The sequence below is a fragment of the Grampus griseus genome (genome assembly GCF_964374135.1).
Source record: "Grampus griseus genome assembly, chromosome: 11".
Lineage (NCBI taxonomy): Eukaryota > Metazoa > Chordata > Mammalia > Artiodactyla > Delphinidae > Grampus > Grampus griseus.
In genome coordinates, this window is record NC_139005.1 from 95362330 (window position 1) to 95389720 (window position 27391).

The 27391-nt window shown below is 58.2% G+C and overlaps 1 protein-coding gene across 2 annotated transcripts in view; it reads left to right on the plus strand.

Annotated features, from left to right (window-relative positions):
• The window catches only part of ZC3H7B (zinc finger CCCH-type containing 7B), a 54022-nt gene extending 29992 nt beyond the window's left edge, over window positions 1–24030 (plus strand). The window contains exons 8-23 of one of the 2 annotated variants that reach the window (XM_082665587.1): window positions 4285–4327; window positions 4976–5169; window positions 5551–5872; window positions 6729–6799; window positions 7602–7701; window positions 9510–9671; window positions 11307–11512; window positions 12527–12627; window positions 13599–13780; window positions 16082–16167; window positions 19517–19650; window positions 19760–19865; window positions 20005–20113; window positions 20345–20478; window positions 20613–20776; window positions 21137–24030. In XM_082665587.1, the coding sequence (XP_082521713.1) occupies window positions 4285–4327; window positions 4976–5169; window positions 5551–5872; window positions 6729–6799; window positions 7602–7701; window positions 9510–9671; window positions 11307–11512; window positions 12527–12627; window positions 13599–13780; window positions 16082–16167; window positions 19517–19650; window positions 19760–19865; window positions 20005–20113; window positions 20345–20478; window positions 20613–20776; window positions 21137–21383 (2361 nt within the window). In that variant the 3' untranslated portion in view covers window positions 21384–24030. The remainder of the gene's footprint in view (window positions 1–4284; window positions 4328–4975; window positions 5170–5550; window positions 5873–6728; window positions 6800–7601; window positions 7702–9509; window positions 9672–11306; window positions 11513–12526; window positions 12628–13598; window positions 13781–16081; window positions 16168–19516; window positions 19651–19759; window positions 19866–20004; window positions 20114–20344; window positions 20479–20612; window positions 20777–21136) is intronic. The other variant, XM_082665588.1, reaches the window with a different exon arrangement.
• Window positions 24031–27391: the final 3361 nt, after the last annotated feature.

Genomic DNA, 27391 nt, shown 5'->3' on the forward strand with positions numbered 1-27391 from the left:
TCCAAGATCAAGGTGCTGGCAGATTCGATGTCTAGAGAGGACCCACGTCCCGGTTCATAGATGGTCTTCTAGTTGTAACCTCACATGAGGGGCGGAAGGGATCTCTCTGGGGTTTCTCTTATAAGGGCCATAATCTCATTCATGAGGGCTCCACTCTTATGACCTAATCACCTCCCGAAGGCCACACCTCCTAATACCATAATTTTGGGGGTTAGGATTTCAACATATGAATTTCTGGGGGACAGACATTCAGACCATAGCAGTGAGTGAATGAATACATAATCGCAAATAATTTCACAATGCCTGGAGGGAGGTGCTGTTTACCCACTATTACAAAGGAGAAACTGAGGCGTAGAGAAGTTAGGAGACTTGTCTGAGTTGGTCCAGTATGTGCCAGGCACTGAGCTGGGGCCTGGGTACGTACGTGCTGAATAAAACAAACATGCTCCCTGCCCTCGAAGAGCTCACAGTCCAGGGCAGATGGACACTAGCCGTTTCTGGTTACAAACCATGAGGAGAGCTCTAGAGGCAGAGGGTGGGGAGCTGTGGGCCACTGGGCCTGGGAGGCCTGAATTAGACTGGGCATCAGCAATCTGTAAGCTGAGACCCGAAGTCGAGAGTAGGGCAGGGGCAGGGTGTGTGGGTAGAACAATTCCAGAGGGCAAGGTGTGTACAAAGGCCCTGAGGCTGGGAGGAGCTCAGAGTATAGGAGGGACCAAGTGGAGGGGGCCCAGTGGGGCTGGAACAGTGGATAGAAGCCACAGCACCTAGTCCCTGGTGAGGTCTTCATCGTAAGAGTGTTGGGAAAGCACTGAAGGCGGATAGCACTGATTTCATTCATTCATTCAGAAGATATTTATTGAGTGCTTCTGTGTGCCTGTCATAGAATTGATCTAGGCACTGGGGACACAGCAGAGGGAGAAACAGCCAAAGAGCCCCACCCTCATAAAACTTGGTCTAACTGGGGGAGACAAACAAAAAGTGGTAAACAAAAAGTGACCAGTGCCTTGGAGAAGGGAGCTGGGGAGGCCAGGCTATTGGTGGGGGGTGGGTGGGTTGCAGGGTTTTTAAATTTTATTTATTTATTTATTTTAAACCTAACTTTTTTTTTTAAGATTTTTTTTTTATTTGGACCATTTCTAAAGTCTTTATTGAATTCGTTACAATATTGCTTCTGTTTTATGTTTTGGTTTTTTGGCCGTGAGGCATGTGGGCTCTTAGCTCCCCAACGAGGGATCGAACCCCCACCCCCTGCACTGGGAGGCAAAGTCTCAACCACTGGACCGCCAGGGAAGTCCCTGGGTTGCAGTTTTAAACAGTAAATAGTGAGAGGGCGATACTTGAGCAAAGACCCAAAGGAGATGAGGAGGTCTGGGGGACCAGGCAGAGGGAACAGCCAGTGCAAAGGCCCTGAGGCAGGAGTGTGCCTAGTGTGTGCGAAGAACAGCCAGGAAGCCAGCATGGCTGGAGGGGGCTGTGCAGGGCTCCTCTTCCCTCCTGCCAGTGGTGCTGGGGAGGCAGGGAGTCATCCAGGCAGATCCTATCCAGAGTTCCCAGATCTCGGGCTCCTGCCTCATTCCTGGAGCCAGAGAAACTAGGGCTCCCTTTTGTTTTCTGCTGATAGTGGCACGATTGTGCATTATAGGGCAACTCTGGGGGGACCCTGGCTGGGTACGTTATGGGGTATCCCCGTTCCTTCCTTCTCTTCCCACAGTGACTGCCCTGGTTCAGGTCACATCCCACTCTTCCAGGTCGTGGCTGGCCTCCCCTTCTGGGGGAGTGTCTGGACTGTCTGGACTCTTCCTCCTGTCCCCCAACACTGCTGCTGGATGAACTCCGACAGCCTGGCCTCGTGGGGCTCTCCCCAGCTTAGAAACCCTCAGTGGTTGTAAATTAAAATATCTGAGGGACTTCCCTGCTGGTCCAGTGGTTAAGACTCTGCACGCTTTCACTGCCCGGGTTCAACCCCTGGCTGGGGAACTAAGATCCAACAAGCCGCACAGTGCAGCCGAATAAATAAACAAATAAATAATAAAGTATCTGGGCTTCCCTGGTGGCGCAGTGGTTGGGAGTCCGCCTGCCGATGCAGGGGACACGGGTTCGTGCCCCGGTCCGGGAAGATCCCACATGCCGCAGAGCAGCTGGGCCCGTGAGCCATGGCCGCTGAGCCTGTGTGTCCGGAGCCTGTGCTCCGCAACGGGAGAGGCCACAACAGTGAGAGGCCCATGTACAGAAAAAATAAATAAATAAATAATAATAATAAAGTATCTGTTTAAAAGTACTGTTATTAATCACATCCGGATACTGTAGCCTGACATTCAGGCCACTCTATGGTCTGCTTCCAACGTCCCTCTCTGTCCTCACCATCGTCTCCTCACGCGCCAGACGATGTGTGCACACCCATCCCCTTGGCTCCGTAGTGAGCTCACTTGAGAGCGGAGACTTGGGGGTCCTCTCACTGATGGCGTGACCTAGAGGAAATGACGTCATGTCCTAGCCTTAGGTCCCCTCTGTACAAGGGAGATGACAGTTGTGCCCGGTTCCCAGGGTGGTTGTGCGGATGGGATAAGGGCGGTGGTGCCCGAGGCAAGGCCAGTCCTCGCACCCCTTCCCTCCAGCCAGCTCACAGGTCTCTTCCGGGACCAGGGACAGGGAGCCTGCCTGCCGGTCCTTGCGGGCAGCGAGGGGGTGCGTAGTGTGTCAGCTGCTCATCACAGCAAGCAGAGTGGCACTGGGCACGTACAGCAGGTGCTCGGAAGATCTTTGTTGAATGACTAAATGACCATGGCCAAAGGGCCACAGCAGATGTGGGTGGAATGCCCAGCTCCACAAGGGCCAACCCTCGGTGTCCACGGAGTCTGCAGCCAGGGGACCACAGATGGTGCCGTGCGTGGCAGTGGGTCTGCCTGCCAATGCAGGGGACACGGGTTCGTGCCCTCGTCCGGGAAGATCCCACATGCCGCGGAGCGGCTGGGCCCGTGAGCCATGGCTGCTGAGCCTGCGTGTCCGGAGCCTGTGCTCCGCAACGGGAGAGGCCACACCAGTGAGAGGCCCGCGTACCACAAAAAAAAAGAAAAAAAAAAGGAGGGCTGTGAGTTCTAGGACCAGACAGAGCCTGAGGCAGCCTTGGCTTCAGTCTCACCTTGGATGTCACAGAGCCAGGCTGGCAGGATTGGGGCAGGTGGAGAGGAGGGAGCAGCTCGCACAAAGGCATGCAGGCAGGTGGGGAAGTGCACGCCACAGCCCAGAGCTAGACACAAGCCAGGCGAGTCCACTCGGGCCAAATGTGGAGGCCGGTGAACGAGAACACTAGTTCACCCAGGCCAGCCTCCTGGTGGCTTGGATTTAAAATTCGATGCTGCGCGTTTAACAAACACAGCACTTCCTGTGTGTCAGGCACAGTTCTAAGCTCTGTACAAATGTCAAGTGATCTCATCCTTTTTTTAAAAAAATTATTTATTTATTTATGGCTGTGTTGAGTCTTCGTTGCTGTGCGCGGGCTTTCTCTAGTTGCGGCGAGCAGGGGCTACTCCTTGGTGCAGTGCACGGGCTTCTCATTGCGGTGGCTTCTCTTTGTTGTGGAGCACGGGCTCTACGCGCACGGGCTTCAGTAGTTGTGGCACGTGGGCTCAGTAGTTGTGGCGCACGGGCCTGGTTGCTCTGCGGCACGTGGGGTCTTCCTGGACCAGGGCTAGAACCCATGTCCCCTGCATTGGCAGGCGGATTCTTAACCACTGTGCCACCAGGGAAGTCCCGATCTCATCCTTTTTACAGTAGAAGGAGGTGGATGACTGTATCATCCTCACTTTACAGATAAGGAAATGGGCCCAGAGGGGATGAGGAGCTTGGCAAGGCCATAGGGCGAGCTTGGGCCCAGCTTTCCCTCCAACAGAAGGTCCACGGGTAGCAGTGGGATCCCACCTGGGCTGGCTCAGCCTGGGGCTGTAACTGGGGGAGGGGACTCTGGTGATCCAGGAGCGGCACTTGCAGCTTTGAGCTGCGAACTCTCCCTGCCTGGAACATGCGTGGAGGGCTCTGTACGACACCTCCCTTGACGGGTGAGGAAACGGAGCTCAGAGGTTATATCCCTTCCCCTGAGGGCATTCCGGCAAGGGGCAGATGCGAGGCTTGTCTGACCCACTCCCCCTGCCTCTGGCCTGTGCCCATCCAGCCCCCTGGTTAATTAGCATCAGCAGTAGTCACTTGGGGAGGGGCCTTGAGGGCCGGGCACCGTGGCCTTCCCAGCCTGTGTCTGTCTGACCTGCCCTGTCCTCTTCTCCACAGGGATCTTCCAATGGATTGGGGTCCATAGATGACATCGAAACAGGTAGTGTCCCTGACCTGAGGGGACGGGGTGGAGATGGGCCCTGGGGAGAGCTCAGCCCCTCCCTGCCAAGACCCCGGGAGGTCAGATGGGTCAAGCACCTGCCATCCCCGGCCCTGTAGACAGGGCTCCTGGGGGCTCCCTGCCCTGGGGACTACCTGAAGCATGAAAGAATAGTGGGTTCAGGAAAACAGACTCCCCTGCAGGGCGGGGAGAGCGTCCCTCCAGCCTGGGAGGGTGAGGGGCTGCCTCAGTGGGGTAGCAGTGGCCCTACCCCCTGCCGGGAGTCCACCTTTCCCCAAGTCCTCCTCTCCCTTTCTCTTCCTCACTGGCTTCCAGGAGGGGTCACATTTTAAAAGTGTCCTTGAGAGAGGGCATTGCATACCCCAGAGGTGGGCTATTCAGGCACTGACCAGGCCCATCAGAGGAACACTGCAGAACGAAAAGGCCCCTCTCCCACCCCATGGGGCCTCCCTTCGCTACGGCCTAGCCTCCCCCGATGGGGTCAGGCCAGCAGGGCAGGCAGGGCTCCTGGCGGAAGCCAGGGAAAGGGGGAAAGGTGTTGGAGGCGGACCTCAGGCCCTAGGACACCACCCCCAACTCCCACCAAGCAGGACCCCCTGCAGCTACTGAGCCCACCCCCATCCACAGACTGCTACATGGACCTGCGAGGCTCCCCGGCCCCCCTCCCCTCCCCACCCCCCATGCCCCTCTTCCCTCACGTTCTGGACCTGCTGGCCCCCCTGGACAGCAGCAGCGGGGCCCTCCCCGGCACCGAGAGTCTGGATGACTTCTCCGATGGGGACGTCTTCGGTCCGGAGCTGGACACCCTCCTGGACTCGCTGGTGAGCCGTGCTGCCCCCTCCTCTTCCCGGAACCCTTCTCCCCGCCGGGACCCCATCACATCCATCCTCACGTCCCGTGTCGGGGGGAGGGAAGGCCCCATCTCACGTCGCAGTTGCAGAAACTGAGGCCTCGGGGGTAGGGGAGGGACTCGCTCTGGATAGAAACACAAAAGTGCAGAACGTGGGTCCAGAAGGGACTGTAAAGATCCCTGTGGCTCCACCTGTGGGACAGGTGGGGACTGAGGCCACCAGGCGGGGGCGGGGTGGGGGGGCGAGGTGGGCGGGGCGAGGTGAGGTGGGGAGCCTCACCTGGGCCTGCCCAAGCCTGGGCACTCGCGTTCTCCAGCCCCTCCCACTCCTCCCTCTGTTCCCACCTTGCAGTCTCTGGTGCAGGGCGGCCTGCCTGGCAGCGGCGTGCCCAGCGAGTTGCCCCAGCTGATACCCGTGTTCCCCGGCGGGACCCCGCTGCTGCCACCTGTGGTGGGCGGCTCCATCCCCGTCTCCAGCCCACTGCCCCCTGCCTCCTTCGGCCTCGTCATGGACCCCTCCAAGAAGCTGGCTGCCTCGGTGCTGGATGCCCTCGACCCGCCAGGCTCGGCGCTGGACTCCCTGGACCTGCTGCCGTACTCAGAGACCCGACTGGACACCCTCGACAGCTTCGGGTCGACCCGTGGCTCCCTGGACAAGCCCAGCTCCTTCATGGGTGAGGCCTGGAGGGGCACGCTCACCCCCACCCCCTGTGCAGTTGGGACTATAACTCTTGTTCTGCCTCGTGGTCTGGGGCCACGTCTTCCGGCTTTGTGTCTCCTGCAGTGCTCAGCACAGCACGGGGCTGAGGCCTGAGGGGCTGCGTGTCTTGTTCAAGGTCAAAGAGCAGGGCTGGGGTAGTCCAGGATTCCAGGCTCGCAGTGTGGTGCTCTTCACCCAGCCTTCCAGGGCCCTGGGTTCACCAGATGGGTGCGCGGATGGTCCTGAGGCTGGGGGAGGGGGTGCCAGGTCGTGGGCCCCTCCAGCACCGCTCTGGCCTAGGGACCCCGTGAGGAAACAGACCCGCCTGGGCCTCTGCAGGGTCGGCCTTCCGACAGTCGGACCTCGCTCAGGGCGCTCACTGCCGAGTGGGGTGCGTGGGGCTGCAGGGGGCACAGATGGGCTTCACAGAGACTTCCTGGAGGAGGTGATAGCTGAGCAGGGTCATGTGCTGGGAGAGGAAGCAGTGCGACACAGGCCTAGCAATAGAGGGCCTGGCGGATGAGCAGAGGAGCTGGCCGGAGGGGGAGTGGGTTGGGGGCCTTGAAGGCCTGAGGCTAGTCTCACCGGACCCGCGAGCCAAGCTGAGGAGCTCGGGCTTTCTCCCGGGGGCTATGGGGGTGCAGAAGGTGTAAGCACAGGGTGGACACGCCCAGGCTGAGACATTTCTCTGTCCCCGGGCGGTGGCCCAAATGGGAGAGGATGTGTGGCCTGGATGGCTTCTCCTAGTTAGAAATACGGAAGAGAAAGTCCTCGGAGGGTCCTTCTGCCCTTCAGAGCAGGGCAGGTGACCCCTGTGTCTTCTTGCCCAGAGGAAGCCGACTCACAGGACCATCGTCCCCTGAGCGGTACTCAGAGACCAGCCCCCTCGGTGAGTGACTCGGTGAGAATCGGTGCGCAGGTACCTCGTGCTCTCCGGGGGACGGAGGGGAAGTGGTTGTGGTCTCCAGAGTCAGGGGTGAGCCCTCAGCGTGGGATAAGGTGCTGCATCCCCCAAGGAGGCCAAGAGCGGACTGGCCAGAGATGGTCTCTTCCCAGCCCTTTCAAATCCTTCCTGGCCCAGCCATGTGCTGGGAGGATGAGCAGAGGGTACCACCCGCCCTTGTCTGGCCAAATCGGACATCAAGGCTCAGAGGAGTTAAGTAACCTCTCCAGGGTCAGTAACATCCGCGGTCTCAGGACTCAGCCAGGTTTGAGTTGAGGAGAGCGCTTGACCAGGGCTTAGGCGGCCTGTACTCTGGCCTTGGCCTAGACACTAGCTGTGTGGCCCTGGGGAAGCCACCTAACCTCTCTGAGTTTTGCCGTCTTCCCCATCTGTTGATGCCTTGGGGGCTTCGGAGAAAGGATGGGAGTGGGGGAGGGCCTGTGCTTAGGCCCCAATCAGGGCCACTCCTGCTTCTCCACTTTCATGTTGGGTTTTAACTCAAGGAAAGATTCTGGGCCAAGGTCACTGTCACCCGTGCATCGCCACTAGGCTGATCTAATCCTGCTGGATTCTTGGATCATGTTACAAGGGGCTGCCCAGCTGGGAGGGTGGAGGAAGAGGGAGGGTCCTGGGCTGCAGTTCTGCTCTTGGGTAGGATTGGGGGATGTCACAGTGCCCCCCAGCCTCTGGTGCCCAGGCTGGTTCTGGTGGCACCGGCCATCGTCCAGCGCCCCAAATGGCCAACCTCCCCCTGTCACAGCCAGAGCCTTCCATGCCCAACACCGCCTTGCTCATCAAGAACCCCTTGGCTGCCACCCACGAGTTCAAGCAGGCGTGCCAGCTCTGCTACCCCAAAACAGGTAAGGTCACACCTTCATACTCCACCCCTCTGCCCAGAGATGCCGGGAATCTCAGGAGTGTAGAATCCCAGAATGACAGAATCCCAGTGTACCAGTCAGAGATAAGCATGGGAAGACAGAAGCCCCACCAGCTACCCCGAGCAGACAGGGATGTCATGTGGGAGGCGGGGACTTTGAAAACTGCCAGAAAGCCTAGAGGAGTGGAAGCCCAGAGATTCCACCGGGCCTTTGGGCTACTTCTCCACAAGCTGAAGCCCAGAAGCCAGGGTCCGCCGCTCTCACACAGAGCCCAGGGGGCTGCCGGGATTGCTGGCCAGCATCACGGCCACCCCACAGCCCAGAGGCTGAGGAAGACAGGGTCCAGCTGGCTGCTGCGAAAACACATCTGCCGAGGAAAGGCGGCCTGCACCTCTGTGCACATCCTCTCCGTCCACCTCTTGCTGGGTGAATTCAAACCTTGCCTAGAACGCAGAGGGCAGAGGAGTCTGGGAAATGTACTTCCTAGGCTTCCAGCCCTCAAATCCAAGGGAGACTGTAGGAGCAATTCAAAGTAGATGCCCAGTGTTGGTAGACACTTTTCAGCACACCTAGAATTTCAAAATTCTAGAATCATCTTTTTTTTTTTTTTCGAATTTATTTTTTTTGGCTGCGTTGGGTCTTTGTTGCTGTGCGCGGGCTTTATCTAGTTGCAGAGAGCGGGGGCTACTCTTCATTGTGGTGCGCGGGCTTCTCATTGCGGTGGCTTCTCTTGTTGCGGAGCACGGGCTGTAGGCTTGTGGGCTCAGTAGTTGTGGCTCACGGGCTCTAGCGCGCAAGCTCAGTAGTTGTGGCGCACGGGCTTAGTTGCTTCGCGACATGTGGGATCCTCCCGGACCAGGGCTCGAACCTGTGTCCCCCGCATTGGCAGACGGATTCTTAACCACTGCGCCACCAGGGAAGTCCCAGAATTTCAGAATTCTAGACTCTAAGACTTGCAGTATTTCATTTGCCAGAATCCCATAGTTCCGACATTTTAGAATATTCTCTTGGTATCTCAGGGTTACAGATCTTACCAGTCTAGAGTTCTCCCTCTCAGAGGTGCTGACGTTGACAGGACACGCATGTCACACGCATGTCACCCCTGACAGAGCCGTCCTGCCAAAGCCCGCGGCCCCGTGCGGATGGGCAGCAGAGCGCCGTCTCGCTGGGTGGCTATGCCCGTGAGGAAGTTTCTTCCTTGCAGACCACACCAGCCTCCCCGATCCGCACGCCCACTGCTCGCTGCCCCCTGTGCTGGGGAAGCAGAGCCGCTGCACACCTGGTGCTGGCCCAGCCACGTCACGTGGGTCCCCACAAGGGACCTTGGTCCTCTTGGTCTCTTTGGGGAGACCCCCCACCCCATTGTTGGGGAGAGGAGGCCTTTGGTCAGAAGATTTGAGAGCACCAGGGAAGAGGCACAGGAGCAGGGGAGGGAGGCTGAGTCTGGCAGCGCTTTTCCGGGGCAAGAAAAGACAGGGACAGAGCCTGCTCTCTGCCAGGCACTGTCTTCATCATTTGTTCCAAAGAAACACTGAAGTGGTCAGGCTCACTGTAGAGTCGGGGTGGTGGTGGAAAGGGGGTGGGTGCTGAAAAGGGGCTCCCCTCTGCCCAAGCCCCCTGTCCCCAGGGAGCATATGGCAGGGAAGAGATGGCAGGAGCTGGCGGGAAGCCCAGGGGAAGGAGGCGGGCTTTTAGGCAGCAGGGCGGCCAGTCCCCATTGCTCGGGCCCGTTGGCTGTCACCCTTCAGTTCTGCTTCCGGAACCAGTCCCTGTCCTCCCTGCCCCCACAGGCCCCAGGGCGGGCGACTACACCTACCGTGAGGGCCTTGAGCACAAGTGCAAGCGGGACATCCTGCTCGGCCGCCTCCGGAGCTCCGAGGACCAGACCTGGAAGCGGATCCGGCCCCGGCCAACCAAGACCAGCTTCGTGGGCTCCTACTACCTGTGCAAAGGTGGGTGGGCTGCAGCAGGGGCAGGTGGCACGGCCCAGGCCCAGCTTCTCACGCCCGGCCGCAGCTCTGCTTCTCATCACAGGCAGACAGGTAGACAGACAGGTGTGGTCCATGAAGGAGGGAGTCCCATCTCAGATCGAGCAGCTCCTGCCCTGACCAGCTCCACAGACAGGTGGGAGTGTTTGGATGTTACGCTCAAGCTGGGGCCTCACCAGCAGAATGCGCTCCCGGGTGCAAGGCTCAGGTGGTTCACGGAGAGCTAGTTTCTGTTACACTGCAGGGTCCCAAAGGGCTGTTGGAAGGATATGGAGAGAGAATCCATGTAAATCACTGGGGACTGGCCCACAGTGAGGGCTTGATAAATACTAGCTTTTAAAATTTAATAGGTTGTTGTCATTTTCCTCACTTCTGGCTCATGTCATTTGGTTGACATTTAGTGGACATTTGGCAGGTACCTCATTTGCTTTCTTCTACTCCCCAACCAAGCATCTCGGTGCAGTCTGCACAGCAGGACATAAACAGTCTTGATACTGTTAAGTGTTCTATAGTGTCGCCCTTCTGTACCCACCATCACACATCCTCATGACAGCTCTGGGTGAGGAAGGAGACTTTGGGAGTCCGCTCCAGGCTCCGCCTTTGTCCCCCGACCCAGCCCGTGGCAGTAGCCCACCCAGGCTTTCTGGATCAGCTCTTTGTCTGCCCAGGTGGATCTTAAAGACTTGTCATTTCTGAGCTCGCAGGCCCCCGCCAGCCATGCCCTGGCCAGCGTGGATGGAGTCCCAATTCTACGAGGCCTACAAGTCCCCGTCTGCCCTAAGCATTCCCCAGATACGCTGAACCCTGACTCCTTTGCACATGCTGTGCCCTTTGAACTTGGTCATCCTCTGCTCCTCCTTCAAGCAGCACCTGGATCTTGGGAAGCCCTTCCCTGCAGACCTCCCCACTGGGTGTGGAGCTGGTCGCAGTGCAGAGCAGTCTGTAAGGTCACCTGGCCATCCGGCCTGCTTGTCCTCGTGTGCCTGCAAGCTTGGCAGGGGGCTGGAATGGGGCAGACTTAGAAAGAGGGTGAGGGAGGGAGAAAAAGAAAGAAAAACAGTTCCCACCCCCAGGAAATGGCGGGTCTCTGAATTATAAACCTGCTGCCTTCCCTGCTCCCTGACCCCCAGGAGTTTTATTTATTGTTTCACTTAATCCACACAACCACCGTGTTCTCTGTTTATGGACAGACAGCTAAGGCTCAGGAATAACGGGATCCCAGCCCAAGTCTGCTGGACCCCAAGGCCCATGCCTTCCTGAACCAGTGGTATATTTTCCTGGTGCAGAATAATAATAATAATGATAAAACGGCTTGTATATGTCTACAAAGCCCTTTTCCCACCTGTCGTCTTGCCTGACCCATACCAGGCAGCCTTGTGGGGTGGTGGAGCCACGGCGACCGCCATGCTTTGCACGGGAAGGTGCAGATCTGGCCCCCACACCCAAGTGTAGAACAAAGAAGGGCCTGGCCTGGGAAGCGCTTTCCCTGAGCTCCGCCGCTCCACCCCTGCCAAGCCTTCCTGCTCCGCAGGCCCCACCGGGGGTGCTGTGGGCTGCCATCCCGCCTGGCGGAACGTGTGTCCTGTTGCCTCTTTGCAGACATGATTAACAAGCAGGACTGTAAGTACGGGGATAACTGCACCTTCGCCTACCATCAGGAGGAGATCGACGTGTGGACGGAGGAGCGGAAGGGCACCCTCAACCGCGACCTGCTCTTCGACCCGCTGGGGGGCGTCAAGCGCGGCAGCCTCACCATCGCCAAGCTCCTCAAGGAGCACCAGGGCATCTTCACGTTCCTCTGTGAGGTACCGGCCCCTCCACGGTCGATTCACAGACGGGGCTGGGGAGGGGCTCCCGCGGGCTCCACTGTGGACTCTCGGCCCTGGGACCCACGGGTTTTGGAGGCCTGACCTTAGAATCCACAGGTCCTGGGAGTTTCAGAAAGTTAGACCCAGATGCTCCCATCGCGCTAGAGCCCAGATCCTATCCAGTCCCCTCATTGTTCGGAGCTGGAAACTGAGGCCAGAAAGAGAAGTAACCACATCTGCTCTTTGCTTCCTGCCGTCGTAGGCCAGACTCAGGTGCTCTAGGAGCTCATCCCGACCCGCCCCATGCCCCCTCGTCCAGCTGTGCTGGCTTCAGTGCCCACTGCACCTTTCCGCCCACTTCCCTGCCTGTGTCCACGCTGTGCCCTCTCCGTGGGGTGCCCTCCCTGTGTGTCTACGTCTTGGACCCTCTGAGGCTCAGCTCTGATCCCAGCAGCCCCACCAAGCTGTTCATTTCCTCCCCAAAGCTGTCTCGGAAGACGCTGCTGGCCCCCTGCCTCCCCACCCAGGCATAGTGTGATGAGGGCAGGGACGGTGTCAGGTCCATCTCCATGAAGTGAGGGTGCTGGGTCCAGGTTGCTGGCAGGGTTTGGTGCTGCTTGGCCAGCCCCCATCCATCACACAGCCGGCGCTTCCCTCCGACTCTTAGAGCAGGTGGGCTGCCCTCTCCCTTTAGGGGATCACAGCCCACAGCCTGGTGGCTGCCTATACTTTACAAAGGACCTGAAGTTATATTAGATCTTTTTCCAGCTTCACAGTGAAGCTGTGGGACAGACCAGGTGTGGTTTTCCCCAGGTTACAGTTGAGGAAACTGAGACTCAGAGATATGGAGTAACCCCTGCCCCAGGCGTTTGGAGTGGTGGGATCAGAGAGGTGGGGACCACAGACCCTGGGATTCCCGTCCTCACTCCCCTGACGCAGGGCAGGGCTTGCAGGGACCCTGTCCCTCCTGGGTGGCCGTGCTGGATCCCAGCCCACCCCCTCCCTGGGCAGATCTGCTTTGACAGTAAACCCCGGATCATCAGCAAAGGCACGAAGGACTCTCCGTCTGTCTGCTCCAACCTGGCCGCCAAGCATAGCTTCTATAACAACAAGTGAGTGGGACCCACAGCCGGACCCGTGGCCAGGCCTGGGGTGGGGCGGGTGCAGAGTCCCCCTGGGGAGCAGAGGGTGGGCCTAGGATGTCAAGGCAAGGGGTAGGATTTGGGACTCAGGTCCAGCATCCACCTGGAAAGGACAGAACCACATTTATTGAGCATCTTCTATATTCCAAGCATTCTGTTGGGTATTTTAATGATCTCGGCAGTCCCATGGGGAGGAGTGTCTCTGAGGAACAGATGAGAAAGCTGAGGCTTGGAAGCAGCTTACTCCGCCGGCAGGTGGGAGCCACATCCCTGACTCCCATCCAGCACCCTCCACTGTCCCGGCATGGGTGTTGGACAGGGAGTGGGAGGGGCTGGGTGGGCTCCAGCACCCACCTGCGCTCCCTCTGACTCCCCTTGGCTGTGCCCCAGCATGGCTGATGGAGCCCCGGCCCTGAGGTCAGACAGAGTTGGGTCCAAATCCCAGCTTGGACAATGGTCTGTTTTATGTCCTCTGGCCACTGTGACCCTTGGTTTCCTCATCCATAAAGTGAATGATGATCCCAGTCTCCTAGGGTTGCTATGAAGGTAATTACAATTCCCAGCCCAGAGGAGATAACTCAATTATTATTCCTCCGGGTGCAGGACCAGCTCTGGAGCATCGAGCTGGGGAACCTGAGAGAGATGCCCCCTTCTCCCAGCCTCGCAGCAGGTGGGGTCTGGTGCCCTCCTTCTGCTGGCAGCTGCGGCTTTGAGCTGTCCGCAGGTCGAGGCCAGGAGAGGGGCACACAGCTGAGGCCCAAACCAGAACTGCCTGAGCGTAGGACCCCCACCTCTTCCCTCCTGTGCCAGCAGTTAATAGGCGGAGGCACCCACGGAGGAGCCCCTTCCGTGGGTGAACGGCACTGACCCTGGGGAGGGGGCCCCGACCGGGAATGGGCGGCATGCGGACTGCATTGTGCGCCCCCCATCCCGCCCGCCAGGTGCCTGGTGCACATCGTCCGCTCCACCTCCCTCAAGTACTCCAAGGTCCGCCAGTTCCAGGAGCACTTCCAGTTCGACGTGTGCCGCCACGAGGTGCGCTACGGCTGCCTGCGGGAGGACAGCTGCCACTTCGCCCACAGCTTCATAGAGCTCAAAGTCTGGCTGCTGCAGCAGTACTCAGGTGAGGGCGAGGGGCTGCACAGTTCAGAGGAGGGCAGTGCCGGGCTGTGGGGCTGCAGAGGAGCCGGTGCTTCCTGGACGTCACAGGATGCGCAGGCTCTGCATCAGGGAGCTTGCGGGCCCAGAAGACCCTGGGTTTCTCCCTGTGTGGCACTGCCACGGGGACACGTGGGGAGAAGGGCAGGGAGGCAGAGCCCTGCGGGCCACCTGGGGGATCTGGTCATCAGCGGCCCCTCACTGAGCCTCCACTGGTCCTCTGTGAGGGGGTGATGTCAGCTCGGCCTCAGGAATGAGGAGGTGGAAAGCCGCTCGCTTTCTTGCTCACCTAATGGGACTCCCTGAGCACCTGCACTGTCAGGGGCTTGAGCAAAAACGAGTCGGGGCCCTGGTGTGTGTACGCGAGGGCAAGGCAGACAGTCTGACGGGGAGGTACCAGGCCCTACGTCCATCTGCTCTGGGGTGCACACTGTGCCCCACGCCTGTCATCGTCTGCCTAGCGGCATTGTTGTGTGTGTGTGTAACATAAAATAATGGCGTGTCTAACAATCGTTGTCTTCTTCGAGCTGATGAAATAGGGTGATAGAATTTCAGATGTGCATCAGTTCTGTGAAGAAAGTAAAGCAAGCAATAGGATGGAGAGGGACTCGGGGAGGGGGCATTTGGGATAAGATAGTCTGGGAAGGCCTCTCAGAGGAGGTGACATTTGAGCAAGGAAGGGCAGGGAGAGCATTCCAGGCAGAGGGAACGGCAAGGCTGGAGGCCCTGAGGCAGCAGCAAGCTTGGTACAGAAGGAAGGATGTCCTTCTGTATGTGGGGATGTGAGGGCAGAGCAGCTTACCCCTGGGGGGCAGGGGGGCGTGTCAGAGATGAGGCCTAAGAGGTTGGCAGGGACCTGAGTGTGAAAAAACCTCTAGATGGTACATAGAAATAGTTGGGGTTGTTCTAAATACGGTGTGCAGGGCTTCCCTGGTGGTGCAGTGGTTGAGAGTCCGCCTGCCGATGCGGGGGACACGGGTTCATGCCCTGGTCTGGGAAGATCCCACGTGCTGCGGAGCGGCTGGGCCCGTGAGCTGTGGCCGCTGAGCCTGCGCATCCGGAGCCTGTGCTCCACAACGGGAGAGGCCCATGTACTGCAAAAAAAATAAATAAATACGGTGTGCAGGGTTTGGGGGTAGGGGTTGAGTAGGTGGAGTTGTATGACCTGATCGGTGTCTTGAAGAAGTTGCTCTGGCTGCTGCGTGGAGAAGTCAGGGGCCAAGGGCAGATGGAGGGAGACCTGGGAGGGTGTGGCTCAAGTCAGGGTGGCAGCGGGTGGAAGTGGTAGAAGTGATGAGATTCTGGGTGTGTTTTGATGGTGGAGCCAACGGGAGCTGATGGACCAGATATGAAGTATGAGACGAAGGACGGCATCTGGTCGACCCCAGTGGGGTTGCCGTGTTCTGAGGAGGGGAGGCTGCAGGAGGAACAGGTTGGGGGGATCACATCAGGGCTCGTGTGGGACGTGGGGAGTCTGAGCTGCCTGTTGGACTTCAAGTGGAGAGGTTGAGCAGGCAGCCACGTGGGGGGGTCTGCAAGGTCATGGGAGAGCCCTGGGCTAGAGGTACATCCATCAGCAAGAGGATGGATGTCAAGCACATGCCTGGCCCAGAGTAAGCCCCTGATGGCGAGTGGCCACGGGGCAGCAGTAACCATAGGACAGGCCGAAACTAAATCAGCTCTGGAAGAGGGACTAGAAGGCCGTAAGGGGTCGGGAGGAGGGTGGGCCTCATGGAAGAGGTGGGCGCAGTGTCCACAGTCAGATTGGGAGGGTCTGGGCCACAAGGTTTGGGTATTTGCCCTTTGCCGACTGGCAGTGAAGGGCCCTGGCCCCTCGGTGATCTGGGGAGCCGGGCCGGGCCGGGCACAGAGGCTTAAGAACCAGCACGCTAGAGGCTGCCAAGCAGGGGTCAGGCTTGAGGCCCCACTGAGGGAGGCGGAGGCCAAGGGAGGGGGCTGAGCATCTGGCCCGAGGGACAGGGCCACTGGCGTGGGTGCGGAGAGGCCCCTGCCATGCTGCCGAGCCCACATCTTGCTCCTGCATTTTATTCTCTGTGTGAGCCTGGAGCAGGCCTCTGTTCCCAACTGCAGATGAACCAACAGGTCCAGACAGGATGAGTGGTTTCCCTGTTCCCCTCATCTTTCCGCGGCCTAACTGGGGGGTGGGGCTCCTCCCTGGGCCTGGGGTGGCACCAGCACCTTGCAGACCCCCTGCCTTTCTCCTCACTGAGCTCCAGGGACGCTGTGTCTGCTCCCCCCTCACCAGGCATGACCCACGAAGACATTGTCCAGGAATCCAAGAAATACTGGCAGCAGGTGGAGGCACACGCAGGGAAGGCCAGCAGCAGCTTGGTAAGACCCCGGGCTGGCCGTGGGGGTGAGGTCAGCCCCCACGAGGGCCATCCCCCATCCCTTTACCTGGACATAATTTATTTACCAGGAAATTGTAGGAGAGTATGAAGAATTTGTGTATACCTTTTTCTGGATTCCCCAGATGTTAACATTTTACTGCTTTCCACACTCACTTTGTCCTGTGTGTATGCGTGTGTACGTACACACATACACATTTATTTACAGAAATATACTTTTCTGAACCACTAGGGAGTAAGTTGTAGACATGATGCCCCATTACCCCTAAAAACTTTAGTGTAAAAATAAGGATTTCCCTGACCGTCCAGTGGTTAAGACACCACGCTTCCAATGCAGGGTGCGCAGGTTCGATCCCCGGTCGGGGAACAAAGATCCCACATGGCCAAAAAATAAATAAATAAGTAAGTAAATATAAGGACACTTTCTTACATAATAACCACAGTACAGTTATCAACATCACAAAATTCACATTGGTGGACTTATCCAAATCGTGGTGTGCTATTATTCAGATTTTGTGAATCCTCCCCAAATCCCAGCAACACACTGCATTCATTTGTAGTGTCTTTAATCGCCTTTAATCTAGAGCAGTTCCTCAGTCTTTCTTTGTCTTTCGTGACATTGGCATTTTTGAAGAGGCAGTTGTTTTGTAAAAGGCCCATCCCTTTGGGATTGTCTGATGGGGCAGGCACGTCATCTCCATCTGTCCCTTCACCAGCGATACCTTGGTAACTTGATTAAAGGTGCCTCCACAGTAAAGCTTTCTCTACTATGAAGTTACCCTTTCCTCCTTTGTAATTAATGAATATCTTCCAGGGAGGTCCTTGGAGACCATGTAAATGTCCTGGTATTCCTCAACCTTTTCCATCACTGCTTGTATCACCTCCCACCCCTCTGGATCCTCACCCTGGTCCTGAGGACGTGAGCTGGGGCGCAGTAGCGTTTGCAGGCGGGAAGACTGAGGCTCAGAACACGCTAGAGACTTGCCCGGCGCGCACGGAGCAGAGATCCCGGGTTCTCTGACAGCTTGTCTAGAGCTCGCTCAGCTCCCTCCCCACCGGCACCATCCCCATCACCCCTAGGGTTCCTCATGTGAAATGGGGATCATAACCCTGCCTGCCCCCTCCTGGGGCGGGTGTGAGGCTCACAGGAGCTGGCTACAGCTTGCCGAGTCCCTGCTCTGCACGGGGCCCCCGTCGTCCCTGATCCTCACACCCTCCCCAGGAGGTGGGGATCCCTGTAACTTTAGGTGACAGTGGGAATGGAAGGGTGGTCTCAGGGCCCAGGAGACAGTGAATGTGAGGTGAGGCCTCTCGCCATCCACACACGAGGGATGACGCCCTCACCATGCCAGGCCCACGCACTGGTCACCTTGGGAGAAGCCTGGGCCTCTGGTCCCTCTTGAGGCCTGCCTGGGTGTGGCAGTGAGCCAGGGAGCAGCGCAGGCTGGCCGGTGGGGTAGGCCTGGGCGAGTCTGGCAGACAGGGCTGCCCGGCCCCCTTGGCCTTCCCCCTGTCTCCCTACCCACTTCGTTCCTGGTCCTTTTTCTTCTCCCCTCTTCCTAGTTGCTCCTGTCCTCTGCCCCTCTCCTGTTCAGTCCTCTTCCCCAACCACCACATGGTTTATTTTTGCTCCTGGCCAGGAGCCTGGCTGGGAAGCAGTGTGGGGCTCAGGCTGGACCTGCAGCGTCATCTGCTAAAGAGAGAACACTGAGTCTTCACCACCTCCTATCCCCCTGACCCCCCTGCATCCTGCCCACCCAAGATGCCACTGTCAGGCCTGGCTCAGGAATGGGACTTCTGTGCCGGACCTGGCTGTGGCCCAGGCATGAAGCATCTTGCTTGCTTGCCGTCAGAGGGTGGGGCCCGTGGCCGTGTGAGGCCAAGGACAGGGTGCCAGGGTAGAAGCTGCTCATGCCTGGTGCCCATGGTGCAGCTGTGCCGTCCTACAGAAAAGCATGAGCCCCTGCCTCGCACCAGGTCCCTATCCTCGGGCCACTTACCCGTGGCGGGGTTAGTAACCTCTCTGAGCCTCTGCTTCTGCTCAGTCAAATGGGAATGACCCCTACCGCCCCCAGGGCTGTCGAGTCTGTGCAGTTGTGAAAAGGAAGCTCAGTGGACCGGCATGGCTATTCCCTAGAGCAGTGGCTAAACCACAGCACCCCTCCGGACCCCACTTACCTCACCCGTGAAATGGGCCTTCTTACGCTTCTGTGAGAATCGGTGGAACATCTAGAAGTCTATAGTGACACGGATAAGCCTCCTGTCTGCTTTAGCCAGACCGTGTCCCAGTTACAGAGGCAGGATTTTACTTTGTTGTCTGGATGTGTATTATCCTGGGGCTGAGCCAGGCCGCAAGTCTCCCAGCCAGGGGTCAATCGGCACCCAACAAAGTGAGAGCCCCCTGCTGCTCAGGGGAGGCCCTGGGCTAGGCAGTGCCGAGGACACAGGTACTCCTGTGTCAGAGGAGGAAGAGCGGAGGGGTAACTCCACATCTAAGGCTCCAGGGAGGATGGGAAGGCTCTAGCTAGCAGGAGGGACAGCAGGGTGGCCAGCACAGCTGGGCGAGGGGGTTGCAGGTGGCAGGAGACAAGGCTGGGTGGGCACTTTTTCTGCCTCTCACCCCCCCCCCACCCTTTCCCAGGCAGGGGTGCAGAAGAGCAGGCCCTCCTGCCTGCAGAGGAAGGGCTGAGGCAGAGGACGGGGAGTGAACATGGTGGGGTCTTCGAGAGTCCAGGGCTGCCCAGATGTCTGTCCCACCACCTGAGGCAGCCTCCTCCATCCCCACCCTCTGCGGGTGCATCCCACCTTCTAGGCTCTGCTCTCCACCAGGCCTGGCCCTCATAACTAGATGAGTCAGTCAACATAAGGTAATTCAGGTACTATGGGGGCCCATAGGATGGGCAGCTGCCACCTAGGAGAGCTTCAGGGAAAGCTTCCTGAAGGAGGTAGTGCCTGAGCTGGGTTTTGAAAGTTTTCAGAACAAGCCTGATGAAGAATGGAGAAGGGCATTCCTGGCGGAGGGAACAGCATGTGCAAAAGCAGGGAGATGTGAGGTCGAATGCTGTGCCCAGGGACACGCCAGCAGCTCCAGCAAGCAGGCCCGTGGGAGATAGCCAGTTACGGCAGAGAGCGCTCCATCAGGAGTCCCAGGCCTGGCTCCCACCCTGAGAGGCCATAGGCCTGGAGTTAGGGGGTCGCTTCCCACCACCGAGTGGTAATGGACCAGCCCACAAGGCTCCAGGTGGCCCTGATGCTCCCGGAGGCCACCTGCATATCAGACCCCGGGGCCTCAGCCTGGTGCCTGCGGCTTCATCAGCGCTTCTCCTCCGCAGGGTGCCCCGCGGACCCATGGGCCTAGCACCTTTGACCTGCAGATGAAGTTTGTGTGTGGCCAGTGCTGGAGGAACGGGCAGGTGGTGGAGCCTGACAAGGACCTCAAGTACTGCAGCGCCAAGGCCCGGCACTGGTGAGCCAGGTGCCGGGCGGGGGCACGGGCAGGGTGGGGACCACCTAAGCACCACAGGCGAGGAAGCCGGGCTCTCTGTGGAGGTCACACAGCCCGCTCTATCCTGCAGCTGGACCAAGGAGCGGCGGGTCCTCCTGGTGATGTCCAAGGCCAAGAGGAAGTGGGTGTCGGTGAGGCCGCTGCCGTCCATTCGCAACTTCCCACAGCAATACGATGTGAGCGCCAGGGTGGGATGCAGGGTGGCAGCGGGACCTCGGATATGGGGCCGTGGGGCCCCAGGAGGGCTTGCCCGCTGGCGGGGCAGTGACACAGTCCGGCGGGACTCAGCAGGGTCTCCCCATGCCTGCCCTGCAGCTCTGCATCCATGCGCAGAACGGCCGCAAGTGCCAGTACGTGGGGAACTGCTCCTTCGCGCACAGCCCGGAGGAGAGGGACATGTGGACGTTCATGAAGGAGAACAAGAGTGAGTGGGCAGGGCGGGGCTGACCCGGACACCCCCCTCGTCGGCAGGCCCAAGCGCACCTGCTGAGCCTCGCTTGGCCACCCGGGCCCCACTCCGGCTGCACCGGGCTGAGCCCTCTCTGGGTCTCCAGTTGACCGGGCAGCCCAGCAGCAGGGGTCCCACAGGGGTCGTGGGACAGAGTAGAGGGAGAATCCCCTCTCACCAGGCCCTGCATCCCCTATTGCCCACCAGTCCTGGACATGCAACAGACCTATGACATGTGGCTGAAGAAGCACAACCCAGGGAAGCCGGGGGAAGGGACGCCCATCAGCTCTCGGGAGGGGGAGAAGCAGATCCAGATGCCCACGGACTACGCCGACATCATGGTAACACTCCATCCCCTGGGGGCCCTGGTCCGAGCCTGACCTGGAGCGGCTGTGCGGAGGGGCTCAGCCTCCCTGGGGGAAGTGGTCCCGGCACAGGTGGGAGGAGCAGGCGCCCACGGTGGCTGTGTCCCCAGATGGGTTACCACTGCTGGCTCTGCGGCAAGAACAGCAACAGCAAGAAGCAGTGGCAGCAGCACATCCAGTCTGAGAAGCACAAGGAGAAGGTCTTCACGTCTGACAGCGACGCTAGTGGCTGGGCCTACCGCTTCCCCATGGGCGAGTTCCGGCTCTGCGAAAGGTGCCCCCGGGAGGGCAGGGCCGGGCGGGCTGTGGGGTGGCCTGAAAAGGCGGAGGCCACGGCCAGCTCTGGCTCCACTTGGCCTGGAGGTGGCATAAGGCGGGGTGGGGATGTCCAGAAAGACAGCTGCTCCTGGGTGTGAGGACCCAGGAGTGGGGCGGAGTGGCGTTGGAGGTGGGGACCCGTCCCCTGCAGCCGGGCATCAGATCCTCGGGAAGGCCAGGCCACGCCCGCTTTCCCCGGGCCTGATGCTGCATGGGGAGAGGCTTGTCGGGGGAGGCGGAGTGGCCGCCCCCATGTCCGGCAGCCCGTGGAGGAAAGGGCACAGGGCTCGGGCAGTGAGCCTCCTGCCGCCCACAGGCTCCAGAAGGGCAAGGCCTGCCCGGACGGGGACAAGTGCCGCTGCGCTCACGGGCAGGAGGAGCTCAACGAGTGGCTGGACCGGCGCGAGGTGCTGAAGCAGAAGCTGGCCAAGGCCCGCAAGGACATGCTTCTGTGCCCACGGGATGACGACTTTGGAAAATACAACTTCCTGCTGCAGGAGGACGGGAATGCCACTGGTGCCGCCCCAGAAGCCCCTGCTGCTGCCTCCGTCACTGGGGAGTAGACCAGCTCCTGGCCGTGGGTGAAGTCCTAGGATCGGGGGCAGGGGTGGGCACGGAGCGCCTGATAGGAGGGCCGGGGCAGGCCTGGGCTGGGGCTGGGGCCCCCAGCCATCCTCTCTGCCCCCACTGCCCCAGTGCATACCCAGGTGCACGAGCTGCAGCCCCACTCGGTCCCAGGGTCCTCATCCTGCTGAAGCCCTGGGCAGGTCCTCCCCTCCCCCACCCCGGCTCTCCTGGTTGCGGAGGGAGGGGCCTGGTTGACCCCTCCAGCTTCAGCCTACAGCTTTAACTTCCGTCTACTCCTAAAGGGGGCCCAGCGCTCAGGGCTGGGGAGCGTGGGGTCCCCACTTGAATCTGCAGCAGAAGGGTCCTTCCCCCTGCCCCACCCTCACCCCTCCCCACCTCCCCTGGGGGCAGATCAGGATAGAACAGAGGGCAGGAGGCCCCACCCAGCTTTAAAATGCAGCCCCAGGTTGGACTGGGGATACTGTACAAGTCACTTACCCTCTGGGGCCTCAGTTTCCCCTCTGGTTGGAAGAGTGGGAGGGGCTGGGCTACATGATCTCTGGAGCCTGACCAAGGAGCGTGGCTCTCTGGTGAGACCACCAGCCCAGCCCCTCTCCTTTGTGGGCCGCTGAATGTAGATTGTAGGTCGTCAGAGGCTTCAGAGATGACCCAGCCCAGACCCCCATTTTGCAGATAGAAAAACAGGCCTAGAAGGAAGGAGTTCTCTACCCAGCATCTCCAGCCCACAGCACGGTAGAGCTCGAATGCAAACTGCGGTCACAAGACTCAGGGCCAGTTATCAGCTGGAGCCTCCAGGCTCTTGGCAGGGATGTGACAGTCTCTGAATCAGCTGGGATCCCGGCAGCACCGCCCAGGGGTTGGTTGTGTCAGCACCCTGTAGAGGGACAGTCCCCTCTGAGGATGGTCCTAAGGAGTATAGCAGCAAAGGTCACTTCCCCACGGCCGCTCCCGGAGAGGTGGTACCTGGCAGGGCACCCGTGGGCTCAGGTTCTGCACGAGGTACTGGGGGGATTGGGAGGGTGGGCGGTCAGGGGACATGGAGAGAAGGGAGACTTGACCGTGGGCAGCACGGGCTACTCCAGGATCGGACCCAGCCCCTCTTTCTTGGGGACTCAGAAGAGTCCTTTCCCTTTCTCCCCTAGACCCAGACATACAATTAGGACCATCCATCCCAGCCCCTCCCTGGTCCCGACCCTGCCAGCTGCCTGGGACCCCAGTTGACCCCCAACCCCTGCCCCCCCCAGCCCTCTCCCATCCCTGTCGTCTGACGTGTCTGCGTGCACCCCCTCCTCTCCATCCCACCCCTTGTGGGCAGACCCAGCCTCCCCTGGTTCCCTAGACATTCCAGAACACCCCACACCATTGGCACAAGGGGTGGGGCCCCCCGGAAGGAGCTGGGGATCGAGGCTGGAGTTGGTGGGAGGGTGAGACAGAGAGAATGGAATACCCTTTATTTCTCCTTAAACAAGCATTTCGAGTGTGCGTTGAGATGATGGCGGGCACCCTGGGCCGCAGAGAACCCTGTTCTTCTCGCTGCCACTGCCCAACCTTTTCCTGATAATTGTGGCATGCATCCTTTCCTCTCCCTGCCCCTTCCCCCAGCAGGCCAGCACTGCGGAGTTTGGGTGCTGGTGGTGTGGCTGGAGGGGAGGAGAGACCCAAGGTGGGGCCTGTGGCCGTGAATGTTGATGACACTTGTTTTCCCTGATCCGTGCTGTTGCAGTCTGTCGTCACCAGCCTTGTTTTTAGTGTGTATATATGTCGCCCCCGTGATGCATATATACACAGGTATTAAATATATCGCTCTATATAATATTACATATGTGTGTGGTATCCAAGGAATCACTTCTAATGAGGGCTAAAGATAAAGAATTTGGCCGGAAAATGCAGCCATCCTGGCATAATGAGGAAGGACTTTCAGGGTCATCATGCCATTTGCAAGGACTGAGGGACTGGAGCGAGGGGTCAGAGGTGATATGGGCAGCGGGGGCAGAAGCGGCCCCTGCCTGGGCCCAGCTCCGCCTGATGGCGTCCAGACCACCCCAGCCTAGTGGGGAGAGAGCACGAGTGCTCGGGGAAGGAAAAGGATTAGTTTTTGTCTCCCACCCAAAAGAATAGGATTAGAATCCAGATTTTTCTTCTCCATCCTGTTATCCCTGCAGGGGCCTTGGGATGTGGTGCTCCCTGGCTTGGCCAGAGCTGGCTCCCCCGCAGGCTTGGAAGAAAGCGAGGGGCAGGCGGGGAGTAGGAAGTAGAGGCGTGGCACAGCACACTTCGAATGATGAGTGTGATTATTTCACTTGTGACTCGGAGAGGCTCAGAGAGTTGGATCGGGCCTGTGCCCCCCGGCGGCAGGCAGGGACAAGACATCACGGCAAATATGGTGAGGGGGGACAGGCACCCTTGATGTGAGTGTCCCTTTGGGATGGGGCAAAGAGGGATGCTGCGTTTCTCAGCTGGGCAGTGATAAATTTAATGGTCCTTTAAAAATGTCTGTGTATTAAAAAATTTAAGAATACCACACTTTAATATTAAATATTCATAAGGTCTAGTATCTTGATAATAATGTAGATGTTTTAATAACAATTTTTGTCCTTCTTAAAATAAAATGAAAGAAACTTCCTTCTTTTAGCCTTTGTTCTAGAAAATAAACGTGTGCACTTTGACCTCTGTCCCTGAGGTGTTGCTCCTGTTCCTTGCTACCCGGCACTTGTGCCCAGGGACCTGGGCCTCTCTTTACTCATGGGGCAGAGCTGGCTGGCGCAGGGCATGCCCCAAGGCAGACATTCCGAGGGGTGAGGGGCAGAAGGTCTGTGTCCTTGTGTAAACAGGGCAGCCCAGCTGACCCCGGCTCACGCAGTGCCTCACTGGCAGGGACAAGTTGTGCTCTGCACAGGTGGCCCCGGTGGTCAGGGGGCTCATGGCCTTCCGTGTGGGGCTTTCCACCTGTACCCACACTTCCCTGCTTTTACTGTGTGCACTGTCCTGGGTTCCAGAGGGCTGTCTCTGTGCCCTTTCTGGGTATGGCTTTTCCAGAAAGGTAGGGGGCTATGACATGCTTTGGAATGTGATCCCAACTGCAACCTGGACTCCTCTGGGCCTGAGGGAGATCCAAGTCACATGGGCCCAGCTTCCTCCTCCTTAAAAGAGAGCATATTAGATCAGGGATTTTCAATCAGGGACACTTGTATCTGCTAGAGACACTTTTTTTTTTTTTTTTTTGGCTGCGTGGCATGCGGGATCTTAGTTCCCCAACCAGGGATCGAACCCGCGCCCCCTGCTGTGGAAGCCTAGAGTCTTAACCGCTGGACCACCAGGGAAGTCCCTGGAGGCACCTTTTCAAATCTCTTGGATTGTGTGCGGTGACAGTGATGGAGGGGGTCCTGATGGGAGGGGCTGCACACGTTTAAGAGTAAGCTCTCGCCAGACAACTTCATACTACAGTATGCAGTGACCCCAGGAACAGAGGTCCAAGGCCTGTGAATTCTCTCGGGACAGGGAATCATTTGGGCCGGCTACGCGGTAGGGGCTCAAATACTTGATAAATGACCAGATGAGTAACAGGAGCAGCCGACTTGATTGAGCACCTTCTGTGCGCCAGGCATGATGGATGCCGCAAGTCTGTCTCCATAGCAACCTGTACATTTGGTGTCCACATCTTGGCCCACAGAGGTTCAGTGAAGGTTCCAAGGACCCTCAGAAAGGAGACAAAATAGATCCAGAACACTGGGAACTGGGTGATCGGCAAGGTTCCCTTCAGCGCTGACGTTCCAGGGTTCTTAGCAACCCTGGCTGCACCGTGAAAAACCAGAGGGGCATGGCAAGGCCCAGCTCCCAGAAGAAAATGCAGACCCATCCTCAGGCTGAAGAGATTGTAAACCTGCGTCAGGACCTCCCTTAAACTTGGAAAATCAAAGAAAAAGATAAGCAGTACTTCAGTGAACCTAATGGACTAAACTCTTAAATTCTCATAAATTCCCCTAAATTCTCTTCTAGTTCTCTTTTAGCTCAGGCTGGTAAGCACTAACTGAGCACTTGCCCCATATCAGATCCTGGGGATACAAGATTACAGACAAAACGTGGCCTTCCTTGAATCCAGTCTGCCAGGGGAGATGGCTCTGCATGGAAGAGTGTAGGATGATGTGACAGGCACCGTGGTGGGAGATGCCAGGTGCCATGGAAGGCAACTCATCCAAGCTGGGGAGCTGGGGAGGGCTTCCTGGAGGAGGTGAACCTGGATTTGAGCCTTAAGAAGATGGTTGGATCATTGTAAGCCATGTGTACTTACTGTTCTGCACCTTTTCTTTTCTCTGAAGTGTATTTCACACGTGCATCTCCACGCCCCGGTGTATCCTAGATATTTACGGTCAATGGTTTCATTCATCAAGGTGCCAGGTTGGCTTGAGCAGCCCGCAGTTATTGAATGTGGGCCCATTTCTGGTCTTTGGTCCTGTGATTAGGGGCTGCCATGAGCACCACCACTCCCGTGGCGCCGCAGCTCCTCCTCTCTGCCTCTGAGGAAGCTGCTTCTGACAGGTGGGGTGACAGGCAGAGGTGGAGATGGGGGCAGCTCTGCATCTCTCTAGAGAAAGCCCCAGAGGCCTCTGCCGGAAACTGCATCCGCATATAGCCCCCACCAGGGGAGCCATCTACAGCAGACATTAGACCTCTGAGGCAGGAAACCCAAGGAGTACAGGCAATCCCAACATGCCTGCCATGCGGGCCCCTCCGGATGTCTCCAGGCTTGTTTGTGGCCGCCCCTCTCCCTATCTCTGCCCTCCCCAGCCGCTTGACCCAGCGTCCTGCTGATGTGGCCCCTGTATGAGCCATAGGTGATGCTGCCAGCTGGACACCCTAGCTGCAGAGTGCGGGGTGCCATGTGGGCTGACTTTCAGTGGCATGAAAATTCCCTAAGGCGAGGGACTTGCCTGGCCAGGTCTGTTATTTAGCTTTGAATTCCTTACAAGGTCTAGGCTGGTGCCAGGTATGCAGTGAGCAATCAGTCAGAGTCTTAGAGCCTTCGTACGTTCATACGTTGGAAGGGGTCTGACAGGAACAAATCTCCGAGAATGAAATGTCATGCGGCAGGTGGGTGTATTTGAGACACATTGGGGACCTCCTGTTGCCTCTGAAATCGTGCTCTGTGGGCGCCTGCCCACTCCACCTTTGGGGTAAGCCAGTCTCGAACACAAAAGTGTTTTGGGGCCAAGGAATGGTTAATGCACTGGCCCAGCCTCAGCCCCAGCCTGCGAGCCACAGGTCAACTTAGGACAGCCTGTGCGCCAGGTCCTCCGCACCTTTGCTGTCCCCCACTGCCAGGGCCCCCAGTTTCACAGAGGCAAAGGGCACTGGAAGGATAAATAAGAAATCAGTTATGAGGAAGGGGAACGAGGAGGAGGGACATGGATAGAAATGACATTTCTGAAGTATACCTTTATCAGGGACTTCCCTGGTGGCACACTGGTTAGGAATCCGCCTGCCAATGCAGGGGACAGGGGTTCGAGCCCTGGTCCGGGAAGATCCCACATGCCGCAGAGCAACTAAGCCCGTGCAACACAACTACTGAGCCTGTGCTCTAAAGCCCACGAGCCACAGCTACTGAGCCCTTGTGCTGCAACTACTGAAGCCCGTGCGCCTAGAGCCCGTGCTCTGTAACAAGAGAAGCCACCGCAATGAGAAGCCCACGCGCCGCAACTAGAGAAAGCCTCAGCAACAGAAAAAAAACCCAACGCAGCCAAAAATAACAAGTATACCTTTATCAAAAGTTTTGAGCTTTGAGCCATATACTGTTTTTTGTATTCAAAACTTGAAATTAATTTTTAATTAATTTGGGAAAAGAACATGGTTTGGGGAGGACTATTAGGGTGGCAAAGTGGGTAATTGGAGGATAAGCTGGGGCTGTTGGGAAGAGGAGAGGCTAGAGGGCGTCCTGAAGTATTTGCTGTTTGTGCAAAATGGAATTTTAGAAAGCGGGGAAAGACTA